The sequence below is a fragment of the Onychomys torridus genome, chromosome 5 (genome assembly GCF_903995425.1).
Source record: "Onychomys torridus chromosome 5, mOncTor1.1, whole genome shotgun sequence".
Classification (NCBI taxonomy): Eukaryota; Metazoa; Chordata; class Mammalia; order Rodentia; family Cricetidae; genus Onychomys; species Onychomys torridus.
This window is the reverse complement of record NC_050447.1, coordinates 122352958-122366849: the sequence shown is the minus strand read 5'-3', so window position 1 is coordinate 122366849 and position 13892 is coordinate 122352958. Positions and strand designations below refer to the sequence as shown.

At 42.4% G+C, this 13892-nt stretch overlaps 1 protein-coding gene across 1 annotated transcript in view; it reads left to right on the top strand.

Moving 5' to 3' along the window:
- Fam120a (family with sequence similarity 120A) overlaps positions 1 to 13892 on the top strand; it is a 97918-nt gene that overhangs the window by 26992 nt on the left and 57034 nt on the right. Inside the window, exon 4 of the mRNA XM_036189005.1 lies at positions 13074 to 13202. Within this exon, the coding sequence (XP_036044898.1) occupies positions 13074 to 13202 (129 nt within the window). The remainder of the gene's footprint in view (positions 1 to 13073; positions 13203 to 13892) is intronic.

Sequence of the window (13892 nt, the reverse complement as noted above, 5' to 3'; positions counted from 1 at the left end):
TTTTACAGTTACTATTATTTTATGTGTGTGTGTGCTCATACCTACACACATATATCTCTTGGAGAGGTCAAAGGACAACTTGCAGGAATTGCTTTCTTTCCATCATGTAGGAATCTGGAGATTGGATTTAGGTTGTCAGGCTTGATGGCCAGCATGTTACCTGTGCTGAGCGATGCTGCTGACCCCACATTCAAGTTTTCTAACCATCCAGCCAGTGCTCTTAACCATTTGAACCATCTCTCTACCTGTTGGCCACTTTTTATGTTTAGATTTCTTTGTAGGCATTTTCTGTGTGTGGCACTGCCTTAATCATCCTAACATGGTTGGGAGCTGAATGGGATGATTTTTCTCTTGGAACGTTATATGCATCCCAGCTGCTATTTTATATTTTAATCTTTCTCATTTTTCAGTTATAAAATTAATTCTTATCTTTTGAAAATTTGAATTCTTGTTGCTTATCTCCATAATACTCCTAGAATTTTTTTTGGTTTTTGAGACAGGGTTTCTCTATGTAGCTTTGTGCCTGTCCTGGATCTTGCTCCATAGACCAGGCTGCTCTCGAACTCACAAAGATCCACCTGCCTCTGCCTCCCGAGTGCTGGGATTACAGGTGTGTGCCACCACCACCTGGCATCATGGACATACACTCATTTCTTTTTTGTTTTTTGTTTTTTGGTTTTTTTTTTTTTTTTTTTGAGTCCTAGAATTTTAATTGGTTTTAAAAATTGATACTTAGTTTCAAATTCAAGTCTTCCTCCCTATATTTTATCTGCACTTAACCTTGCTGTCTCCCCAGGGCTCAAGTAGAATTCTTTTGTTACTTGTTTCAGCTTGCTCTTTGCTCCTTGAAACCCCCTTTCTTTTTCATCTTATTCCCATGTTTCTGTGCCTTGAGTTGCTTTGAGTTGTTAGACAGTGAATTCATGTGAACAGCAATGTAATAAATTTCATTCTGGTAAAATGTGCCAAATGGGGTGTGATAAAAGATTGAAATAGGTGAAGACTCACACTTGAGCATACAAACTGGAAATCTTTAAAAGAATCCAACACAGTATGCTAAAAAGAAAACTCAAAGCTTCATTTTTTAAATACCTAATAAAATCACAAATGTCATGGATAAGAAGCTAGCAGTCCACAGTTTATGTGGCTCGAAGTCCCCAGTACGCTCTCAACACTAGGACTCTGCCTTCCCTTTTCTCTCCTCTTTCACGTTCCTTGTTCAAGTGTTCGGTGGCCCAGCTGCTCTTGACTAGGACTCATGAATACCTGCAAAGAGGACAGCTAGGTGGGAAGATTGTGCTGCCCTGTCAGTCAGTGCCTTGTGTTCATAACTAGACTGAAGGCTGTGCCGGACACAGTCATCACCCAGCACTCAGAGCTTTTTAGTCAATCTTCCTTCCTTCTCTTTTCTTCTCTTCTCTTCTCTTCTCTTCTCTTCTCTTCTTTTCCTTTTTTTTGAGATGGTCTCACCATGTAACCATGGCTGATCTGGAATTTGCTATTTAGACTGGGATGGCCTTGAACTTAAAAATATCCAGACCTGCCTCTGCCTCCCAGTTGCTGGGTTATGCACTTTCTCAGTGGCTTTTCAAGTCATATACAGTAGGATCTCGGCTTTGAGGTCCTTTGCTTCAGTCTTGGAGGCCCAGTGGTTGGGCTGGCCCTGTTAATGGGGACCCTGATAATGGCAGAAAGAAAGTAACCTGTGGCAGGGTAGGTGACTTGAGGGTTGTTGGTCAGACTCCCAAACCTGAGGCTGTATGTGAGTTCATTGGCTGTAAAAGGAGAGTATGCCATTTACCTGGAGTGGCTGGATATACTTGGGGAATACCCTATTTTTAAGTACAGAGCAATCCTCACTGTAACCTTCTGGTGGAAGAAAATGCTTAGTATATAATATTTTAGTTTTAGTTACGTAATTGTGAAGAATCTTTCTGTACTGACTACACAGTAATGAACATCAGATCAGTGTGCCTTGGCCTAGCAAAGTGGCTTCTGCTGGACATTCCGCTGTGCCCACTTGGTTGGTCTTGGTGGGGCAGAGTGTTCTCTTAAGTTAGCCTCAGGCCTTGAAGTGTGTGAGCTACCATTGCCTTTGTGGCAATGCCCTTGACCCTGCTTCCCTTGTGCCCTGGGGATAGTTAGGCCACTTTGCTTGGATATGAAGATTGGCTACTGGCCTCACACAACCCAGCCCTTGCAAGTGTTCTGTAGAGGTGTGTGAGGCTGAAACATTAGCCTGGCATAGGGCCCTGGCCACAGACACACCCTAAACGTGATTTTTCCAAATGGGTTTTATGGGTTTTATATTGTTCTATGATTTTTGTGTCCTTACCAGATAACAGGAATTTTAACTTTTGGGTAGGTATTTTGTTTTAATTTTTAAAAAGTCTTATCAATGTTGCTAGCTTTAAAAAATATGTAGGCTGGGCGGTCGTGGTGCACGCCTGTAATCCCAGTACTTGGGAGGCAGAGGCAGGTGGCTCTCTGTGAGTTTGAGGCCAGCCTGGTCTACAGAGCTAGTCCAGGACAGGCTCCAAAGCTACACAGAGAAACCCTGTCTCGAAAAACCAAAATAAATAAATAAGATTATATATATATTTCTTCTTGTTGCTGATTTTCCAGAATCTGGAGTTTCTGGAATGATTTACTATCCCTCACCGCTGGTGTGTGTGTGTGTGTGTGTGTGTGTGTGTGTGTGTGTGATGATGTTTACTGTCCAATGTCACTAACCTTAGTATCTGTGGTGTCCTTGTCCTTGGAAAGGTGACAGCAGGGACCCAGTAAGTTGATGGCTCTGTGTGGAGCCAGCCTCCTTTTAGGAGGAACAGCAAAATTCCAGTGTTTAGAGGCTTCTTTTGTGTCAGATGAGTACTGGAGCTAGGTTGGTGGACTAGTGGCTTTATAGTTCTGGAATGTTCTCTAAAATTCAGTTGGATATAAATTCAATAAATAAGTGTTTTGCTTCTTGTTCTAGCATACAGGGAGGAGTTTTGTCTCCATGCATCTTCTAGGGAAGGAATATGTTATATTGTTAGCGTCAAGCTGAAGTTAGCACAATACATCCTTTACCTTCAGTCAGTCTCTGGCTCAGCAAGAGCAAAGAAACAATGTCTGAGATGTGAGCATTTCCTGGACTCTGGAGAAAACAGTGGTAGGGACTGAAAGGCAAATAAACTGAACATTCTTCCTTCTTTGCCTGTAAAAAAACAACAGAAACAAACATTGCCTGAATAGAGGAGAAAAAAAAATGGAGTCACCTAACTTGAAGTGGTTTAACTACATATTTGCTCTTATTAGTTGATCTTTATGATTTTTTTCCTATTTCTTTTTAACATTTTACTCTCCAGACTCCAAACGGTAGAGAAAAGTGTAATGTGGAAATGAAAGCCACCTAAAATCCTGCTCTAGAGAAGAGAATTGCTTTTAGCATGTTTGTGTTTGGTCTTCCAGAAGTAATTGTATCTGCTACTGTTTAGCATTGAGTTATGGCCATGATGTATATTAGCTAGGCATTTTGTGTTGTTGGTTTGTTTGTTTTGAGACAGGGTCTTGCTATGTAGTCCTGGCTGGCCTGGAACTCAGCACAGTCCTCCTGTCTCTGCCCCCCAGGTGCTGGGATTACAGGCAACAGCCACCACTGCTGGCCTAGCTACATGTTCTCAGTGGTTAATATGAACCCTGAGAACCTAGATTTAGTATGAAATTTATTCTTTGCTCATTTTTAATTTATCCATTGAATTGTTAAATGGAATGCTTTTTTTTTTTGAGACAGGGTTTCTCTGTGTAGCTTTGGAGCCTGTCCTAGACTAGCTCTGTAGACCAGGCTGGTCTTGAACTCACAGAGATCCACCTGCCTCTGCCTCTGCCTCCCAAGTGCTGGGATTACAGGCATGTGCCACCACTGCCCAGCAAGTGGAATGCTTTTAAGTACATGACAACTCAAAGGCTTTCTGTTTCCTGAAAATCAATGTGGGAAGTGTGCAGCTCTAAGGAATTTGCTGCAGTCTGTTGGGACTCAGGCGTAGCTTTCTGCTCATACTTTTTAGGTTAGGATGGGCTTCCCGTCATAGTGAGAGAGTGAGGACCTCATGAGGCAACTGCTTAGACTTAGTTAGAGATAGGTCTATGATGGGGTTGGGGATGGAGGTGGTACTTCTGAGAACCTGGGGAAAAGCAGGAAGAAAGGCTCAAAGGGAGGCTCCAGGCTGGTGTTTGTACCTTCTGTGTTCACCATGCAGTGCTCTAGTTTCAGTTAGTGGCAGTAATTCATGTCCTAACTTGAGTCCAAATCTTGGCTCTGTTCCAAACTAGGTGGGCTCCATTGCTTCCTGCTCAGCACTCACCTTACTCTGAAAGTCTGGACGGTGTTGGGGTGCAGTGACATTCAGTGCTGCTTTCTAATCTCTGTCCCTGCCAACCCCTCACCCTGAGCAGATAGATGGCCAGCATTGTTGTTACACTACATCCATACACTGGAGGCTCCAGGGCAGTTCTCTGTTCCCTAGAGAATATCACTTGTTAAGACTAGACCACAGGTCTGAGGATATAGTCAGTATAGAGTGCTCCTATTCTTAACACTTTGTGAGTGTGTCGATTAGTGCAGACATGGTTTTTCAAGACTACACTTAGGTCAGAAACGGAGGGTGTACCAGCCCAGCTTTGTGTGCTTACTGGCTTGCTTCTTCAAGGCTCTGGTTTAGGCCTTGTCCAAGTTGGCCTCTTGAAACTGGCCTTTTCCTCAGTGAGACATTGTCCTTCCTGTGGGCTGTGTTTAATATGGCTTTCTATACAGGATCCCTCCTTTTCTTACTTGCCCAGGCTCAGGCTCAGGCACAACTGGTTCCCATCTCCAATTCTGCAGTAGCCCAATCTTCCCATCAGTAACTGCTGTATTAAGATGTGTCACTCGCATACAGTCAAATCCAGGACTTTGTACATGTTAAGGGTTTTAACATTCAGAATATTTTTGTTATGCCAAAAGAAATTATGTACGTATTAATATACCCCAATTCCTTGATAATAAACTCTGACTCTTCAGAATAGAATCAGACACTCTACCATTCTTTATTTGGTTACTTTCACTTGACATAATGCTTTCAGGGTCTGCTGATACTGTGGCATGTCTTAGCACCACATACCTTCCTGGGGCTGGAGGACATCTCATTGTATGATTATGCCACATTTTGTTTGCTTGTCAGTCTATGGACTTTTATGTTGTTTATGCTTCCTAGTGATTATAAATTCTATTATAAGCCATTGGTGGCACATACCTTTAATCTTGGGAAACAGAGGCAGGCAGATTTCTGTGAGTTCCAGAACAGCCAGGACTACACAGAGAAACCCTGTCTCAAAAAATAAAAACAAAAGATTTTAAAAAATTAAATGAATTCTATTATGAACACATTGGCACACCTTTTTATACATTTCTTCGTTTCTTCTTAGTGTCTAGGCTGTGTGCTAATTCTATATTTAGTGTTTTGAGAGCTCATCATACCATTTATGCTGTGTAGTGGCTACACAACTTCTCTCCCCCCAGCAGTATGTGGAGGGTTGGATTTCTGCATGTCCTTAACAGCACTTGTTACTGTCTGTTCTTGTGTTTAGTCCCTAGTGCTTAGTGAGGTCTTCATTTTGCTTTCAAGTTGACTTTCTCTAATAATTAATGATGTTATACATCTTTTCCTATGCCCATTGGCCATTTTCCTGCCTCCTTTGGGTGAAGGTCTATTTTTAAATTGAGTTATTTATCTTCATCAAATTAAAACAAATTTTAATATATTCAGATGCAATTTTTCTGTTAGATATAAGATTTGCAAATTTTTTATTTTTTATTTTTTTTATTTTTGAAACAGAGTGAGTCAAGTTAGCTTCAAGCTTCCCATCCTCCAGCCTGTACCCTCTTGAGTGCTGGGATTACAGATGTGTACCTCCATGCTGAACATGCTGTTGCCTTTCCCTCCTTCTCAGTGGTGTCCTGTTAATTTCCACATCACTAACTTGGTTACATTTCGTCATTTGCCCAATTGCCACCTCCTGAGCCCTTGGGCCTCAGTGTGCCTCGGCTTAGTGCAGATATCTGGGTTGTACCCTGGGTCCCTAGTGTGCCTCGGTTCAGTGCAGGTAATGACTTAATTCTAAATAATTAATAATTCTAATAATATAGTTCTTTCTGCTACCATGACATTTTACCTCCAGTACTGAAACAAGAACACCCAGGGAGCTCCTGATAAGCATCATGAATCCGCTACCCCCACATCATCTGTCTTACCTTCCTACCATGCTCCATCCCGGAGGGTATAATGGCTCTGCTCTTAAAGAACAGGTGAACGTCATTGTGGAGACATGGTCTAAATTGAAGAAAGAACCTATGAGCCCATTGTCAAAATGTCCTTTCTAATCACAATTGCAGCAAGGATTTCTGTATATATTGATTTTAAAATGCATATGGAACTTTAAAGGACTGAAAATAACAACCACCATTCCCTTCACCCTTTTTTCTCTTGTGTTAGAGTCTAAGCTCAGGACCTTGAGCATATAGACAGACCGTCCTCTACCACTGAGCCATTTCCCCAGCCCCCAATACAATTTTCAATATGAAGAACAAAGAAGGATGACTTAATACTGTCATGTTTCAAGACTAAAGCTATCACTGTCAGCCAGGATGATCATATAAATCAGTGGAGTGAAATAATCCAGAAATAGCACATATGTATTGTCAGTTATTTTTCATCAGAAATTCCAAGGTAACTTTACAACAAATGAATATCCATGTACAAAATAGAATTTAACATTAGAAGAAAGTAGCAGGGTAGTGATGGTGTACATCTTTAATCCTAGTACTTGGGAGGCAGAGACAGGCGGATCTCTGTGAGTTTTGAGACTAGCTTGATCTACAGAGCGAGATCTAGGAAAATGAGGATTGTTACACAGAAAAACCTGCCTCCAAACAAACAAACAAACAAACACAAACAAAAAAAGAACACCAAAAAAACAAAAACAAAAACAAAAACAAAAAACCAAAAAAAAACCCAACCCCCAAATTAGAAGAAAATCTTTATGAGTTCCATAGACTTAGTTAAGAGAATGAAAAACAACCACACTAAGAGAAACTGTTCACAAAATAGAATTTGTCTAATAAAGGATTTACTTACATCCATGATACATGGGGATTGACGCAAGAGTCAGATAATCCAGTAAGACTGTAGACACAGGTTTGGGTCAATCATTTTACAGAATGCTCAGAGGGTACACAAGAGGTACTGCAATGTTAAAGCAATTATGGCCACTTCTAACCTAGTATGGTGGGCTAAATGAGGGTGACTGGGAACAGTGTCAAGCAGTTGCAGCTCTGCTGCTGTGGAGCGTGGCATCGGAAGAACAGTCTCTTTGAGGGCAGTATGGTGGTTTCTTGTAAGTCAGACATATCCTGCGCATCCCAGTGGTCTCATTCCTGAGCACTTATACTGTAGAAATAAAAACACCATGTGTTCACACAGACTCCTACTTAAATGTCCATAGCAGCCTAATTACTGCCTCAGCCTAGAGATAATTCTTACTGAAAGATGATGGGTGGATAAACAGCTACCAAAGGAGCACAGTTAAATCTTGGTAATATACACAGATCCCAACAGTGTTATCTGTAGACCCAAAGGAAATAGATGTGCTGCATTCTTGTGAATCTGTAGAGAAGACTACTGTAGTGACAGGAAGCAGATCAGTCATAGGCTAGGCTGCTTTGGGATTGGCCTAGAAGCTTTTAGACTAGTCAAAGTAGTAGGACTGAAGTTTCTTATAAAATACAAATACTTAATGTAAAACTTGAAAACATGGATGCTATTATATAATCTCTTATAGCACATTTTAATATTTCCCCAAACAAAACACCAAAGGAATACTTAGCAGCAAGAAAATTGATATAAAACTGCAATTCTTTAAAAAAAAATAAACACATGGCATTATTTTAATTTTGCTTTGGGTTGGGGATTTAGCTCAGTGGTAGAGCGCTCGCCTAGCAAATGCAAGGCCCTGGGTTCGATCCTCAGCTCAAAAAAAAAATTTTTTTTTTTGCTTCATGCTTTCAGTATTAGATTTTTAAAACTGTTAGGTTTTCTGAATACCTTTGTAAGAAAATATTTAAAGTCACAAACTGTTGTTTCCCCTGAGTATACCATGAAGTACAGCATCAAGTGTGCCTATCTTCCACTTGAAACAGTTTAAAGAACACTTAGTTAGCAATTTTATTAAAGCCAGATATCTAGCTGATTTGTGTTGACTGGGAAAACCTTGTATAATGAATTGTTCTGCTCATCCACATACCAGTATACACACAGAATCTGGTGAGCCACAAAGCTATTTACTGTTTCATGGGCTTCAATTTGTAAACAGCTGTTTTCCAATTTCTGCCTATATGATGAAAAGTATGCAAATAGCTAAAAATCATGTATTCTAGATGAGGAGAAATGTCTGGTATGAATGTTGCTTAAAGTAAAACGGCGCCTTTTTTCTGACCCCAAGTGCTGACACTTCTTTGTGTTTCTCATCTTCAGCTGAGTCTCATACAGCTTCCAGGCTGAGAGCACCCATTTTTTTGTGATAAACAGTTCGGTATATAAATGTGCTCTTTTGTTTTGTGGCCATTCTAATGTTGAAGTTCTTTTTCCTTAAGATGCAGCATGGATATGAATGGTGGCATGGTGCAGGACCCAAATGATGGCTGGCATTCTGTTTGCGTGTACATTGTGAGTTCTCATACATAGGGTAAATGGGCATCCACAGTTGTTTAAAGGTAAAAGTAAACAAAGAGAAGAAGATTTTTGAAGAAGAATCTTTAAGCGATGAACACACACTTGTAATTCCAAAAGTCAGGAGGCTGAGGCAGCAAGAACATGAGTCAGAGGCTAGACAAGGCTATATGTATTGAGAGGGCTGGATAGCAAATTTCAAGTTAGCCTGAGCTGCATTGTGAGATCCTGTCTCAAAAAGCAGGGTGGAAGGAATGTTACTCAACATAAAAGTACATATAGTTGGGTAAGTGTCCATGTTCTTTGTCTTAACACACACACACACAAAATTCCTATTCTGGATGAGATGTTGAGACCACTTAGAATTGAGGCAGTGTCTGTCTACAAATGGAGTGCAGTGCTGTGATTGACCTCATGAAGAAAGTGTGCCTGATTAAAACAAAATTGCTGTCTCAACATCTGACATATCAGGAATAGTGTATTGATTTCCTCTTGGGTTTTGTGGAAAGCAGCTTGCTTATAAGCTCCCTGTGCAGTGGGAGCTCTCTGGGGAGACTGGCCTGAACCTCACCCCTGCACAGAAGCATTCAAGACTGCTAAGTTATCCTTTCTAGTGATGAGTTTTAAAAAGTGTTGGGAGGTTGGGGGTTTTTGTTGTTGTTGTTTGTTTTTTTGTCAATGATATTCCATGAGTCTTTGGTTATAATGGAAATATCTGAATACTGTGTTGTGGTGGGCTTAACCTAACAACTGGAATATAATACAGTGACATTAGTTGACAAAATTTAGAGCTCTATAGTATAGTCAAGACTGGAGCTATAGGATTATACGTAGTGAATAAATGCTTCTGTAACAGGTGCCATTGGTATTTTGTCTTGTCTGAAAGAGATTGTTTACTTTGTGCTTTGTTGGTATAGTGTATTGTTTCTTCTTAGCTTCCTTAAGATATCCCTTGAAATAACTGACCAAAATCAGTGATTGTAAAGAATCAGGATCTCTGGCTGTAGAGCCTCTCCCTTCTAAGATCCCACGAAGAACTCCATGATCTAGTCGCTAGAGGCTGCCTTGAATTCCTGTGCTGTGTCCCATCCTTCACTGGCTACCACTTTATGGGAGAATGAAAGCTGCCCTGGGACTGTCAGCTGCTTGGTGGTGTAGCTGAACCCCAAATGGCATGGGCATAGTGTTTGTAGAGATACCTGCTCTGGGATCAGGCTAGGAAATGCAGCCAGTACCCACACCACTGACTCAGCCCTGGTGCTTGGGTCTCCTGGAGAATTTTTTTTTTTAATTCAAATTAAATGTATTATTTACTTTTCTATTGCTATGAAAGAATGCTTTGACAAAAAGCAACTTCGGGGGAGAAAGGGACTATAGTCCCTTTATAGTTCCAGAGAGGATAGAGTCCATTGTGGCTTGGAAGGCATGGCAGCAAGAACATGAGGCTGGCTGATGATATTTCAGTTAAGTACGGGCAGCAGAGAGAACAAACACAAGGTGGAGTGAGGCTGTAAAATTGAGCCTCCACCTCCTAAGAGTCTGTAACCTTTCCAAACAGCACCATAGCTGGGGATCAAGTGTTTAAACGTGTGTGTGTGTGTGTGTGTGTGTGTGTGTGTGTGTGTGTGTGTGTAGGGAGGGGTCATTTCATATTCAAATAGAGGTCACAGGACAGAGCATATGTTCGTTGGCATGAGGGAATAGGATGTCTTGTCTGCTGATTCATTGACCATAATCTGTCATTTGGGGCTACTCTGGCAGGTCACTGATTCCAGTGTGGTGGTTCTGTGTTACAGCTACCTGTCACAGATATATGGAAGATCACAGCACAAAGTTTTCAGTAGAAAACGATTCATTTTGGGAAAACAGTGCTCAAAGTGAAAATTCACATTGGGAGATTCCCCACCCCCATCCCCAGACAGAGTTTCTCTGTGTATCGTATCCTTGGCTGCCCTGGAGCTCTATAGACCAGGCTATCCTTGAACTCAGAGATCCTCCTGTCTCTGCCTCCTGAATGCTGGGATTAAAGGTGTGTGCCATCACCACCCAGCTTACATGAAAATTTTAGCTTAGGTAATTATCATTTTCACCAAAATAACATTACCTCTCCCCCCCTCCCCCCAAGCATAGGGTGGGTAAAATCCTGTGGATCTTTTATATCTTCCTCTTTTTTGAACAAAGCAGTGAAATTCTTCACAGTTTCATGATTGTGAACTTGATCATAAACAGTTTTTAATGAAGTAGAAATCATCTATACTCTCCTCAGAAGCAGAATAATTGTTTCCAACTTCAGAGTTGCTGGAGTTTATTTGACGTTTGTTTTTCCTAACCTTACATTTAAGCTAAAATTTAAAAATGGAACTAAGAAGAGATGGCTGTTGCTCAGACCACCTAAAAGATTGAGGGTATGGATACTGCCCCATCTGTTCAGATCAGGACCCTTGAGGCAGCAGCCTTGGTGGCAAGACAGCAAGGAGATCTTAGGCTCCAGCCATGGGCGGCCGCCTTTGTTTTTGAAAGAGCAACCAAGAAGCCATTTTCTATCCAGTGACTTCTGTTCTTGCCATCTTGAGTTACTGTCTTTTAATGTATAAAGCCACCTAAATAACCAGCGTTTCAGATACTGTGTAAGCATGGGGAGATAGTCATTAGTGGTGTATCTAGTATTTGAGTGGCCAGCTAGCCACAAACACCTGTTTGAATCTGTGGATTATAGGTTGAAGCCAGGCCATCAGGACACTCCCCAACCCCTGAGCCCACATGCTGCCCTTTCTGATGGGCACTCACTAAGAGCAAGATGCCCAAGTGTCTGTTAGCAGGAACACGAGAGTGAGGTGGTATGGGTTAGCTCAGGATTTCTGTCCTGGCCTCACTTCTCTGGCTGCTGGGGTGACCCCATACTTGCCTTGTCCTGGGGTTGTTGAAACATCCCAAAGGAGGCAGAGCTAGCCCTTTCTACCTAGTGCGGTCTCAAGCACTTTTGCCCTTCTGCATGTCTTCTGGGAGCATGGGTGGCAGTAGTCTTTTGCCATACACAGAGGGGCTTTTGGCTTCTAGGAATGTGCTGATCGTCAGCATCAGTAAACACTTCAGTCACACTCAGGGAGCCCTTATGGTATTTTCCCTGAACCAGAGTCTACAAACCAGAGTGCTGCTCTTATGGGCGAAAAACAGTGATCCACATGGAAAATTCCATGTGTTTTAAGGGGGAAAAATACATTGCCTTTTTTTTTTTTTTTTAAAGGGGAATTTAATGGAGATTTGGGCATCTGGAAATTTGCATAGTAATCTTAAAGTATAAATGCTTGTATTTTCCATTTTATTTATTAAGGTTAAACTTTTCTTAAATCATTACCCTCCCTATTCACACATACATCTCTGGTCTAAAAAAAACAACAACAACAAAACCCAAAAAAAACCATGAACATTATCACAGTGTTAGAGAGAATAGAAGTTTAAATGGGTCTCACTTGGCTAAAGTCAAGCTCTAACAGACCTGTGTTCAGTCCTGGACTTTCCAGCAGCTGCTTACATCCCTTGGCTTTTGGCTCCTTCTCTGTCATCCAAACCAACAATAGCAGGTCTTGTCGTTCTCATGCTGCCTCACAGACACTATGCCCCCACGGAGGACTCTGTGATTACACTTTGCCCATCCACATAGTCTAAAACAGGATTTTAGTTTAAGGTGAGCCAGTTGGCAGCCTCTCCTACCCTGCTGCACCACAGTGTGTGTGCAGGTTCTGGATAGCGGAATGGCGATAGGCGTGGGAGCCATTGCTGTGCCTACTCCAACTTTGCTTTCCTTCTAATACTAACCCACCTTCGGCTGCCAGGAGCTGTTCTTGGCTAACGAGACCCCACTTGTTATTGGATGTTAGACTACAGTCTCTAGTCCTCTCTTTCCACGTGTGTCTTTGAGTGCGCTGACAGTGCTTCCATTGTTGTCAAGTTCACATGTGAATGTGCGTGTAGGTGTGTGGTAACTGAGTTCATCCTTTAAGTTAGTTTCAGGGAGCCTTGGGTGCAGGTTCAAAGGTCACACTATGCTGGCCTAACCTGTTAATACAGAAAGGAAGCTAATGGCTTCAATGGGGCTGTTCCGTTTGTGGGGTGTAGACTGCTGAGTGATGAAAGCCCAGCCATGCTTTCAGCCTCACAGGGGAGAGCCAGCTATTCTTAGAGGAGCCCAGGCCAGGATCTCATGGGTGGGAGGTATGCAGGTCCTAGCAGGGGTCCAGTAGGCACCCTTTGGAGTGTCTGGGCCCTGCATGCAGACTTAACCATCCCTGAGGCTCCTGCCTGCTGCTGACATGTGCATTTGTCCTCCAGGTCCGAGCCCACCAGCTGGTCTTGCCACCCTGTGATGTAGTGATCAAAGCCGTTGCTGACTATGTCCGCAGCATTCACGACACCTCTGACCTGGATGCCATAGCTAAAGATGTTTTTCAGCATTCACAGGTAATAGCACAAATCGCAAGAATGGGGCTTTGCATGGGTTGTGCTCATGGGGAGAGCTAGAAGGCTGTGCTTGGGATAGGACGCTGTAAGCCTTCGGTCAGAGGATTAGTGTGCCCAGTGTGTCTTCTAGCAGCTGGGTGGTCTCAGCCATGTCACCTTGCTTGTCAGGTGAACAGGAGGGAGTTAGTGTAGTGACGCCAGGGTCTGTGGTGCTCTGTGCTCATAAGATGTATGTGCCAGGTGGTTGGTTTTGTTGTTTTGTTTTGTTTTTCCCCCAGCCAGGGTCTTTCTGTATAGCCCTGGCTGGCTTTGGACTCACAGCAATCCACCTGCCTCTGCCTCCTCAGTGCTGGGACTGAAGTTATGCATCACCATGCCTGGCTCATGCTAGAGTTTTCAAAAGATAAACTGCATGTTGGTCAGATGGCACTGTAGATTGATGATTAGACTTTCTGTTTTGGGAAATGAAGAATGTAGACAGGTCAGCTCAGTAGAGCAGGTGAGGTTTGAGATGCTGAGGCTCTGCCTGAAGAGCCTAAGTCATGCTCATGTTATCCCCCAGTCTATGCCATCCATCCCACCTGCTGTGGGCTTGGCGGTGTGTGGAGAGTGTCAGAGACCAAACAGAGTTGGTCAGAGAAGCCGTAGAAACAGTACCCGTCCCTGATGCCAGTTGAGAAGTCTACTTTC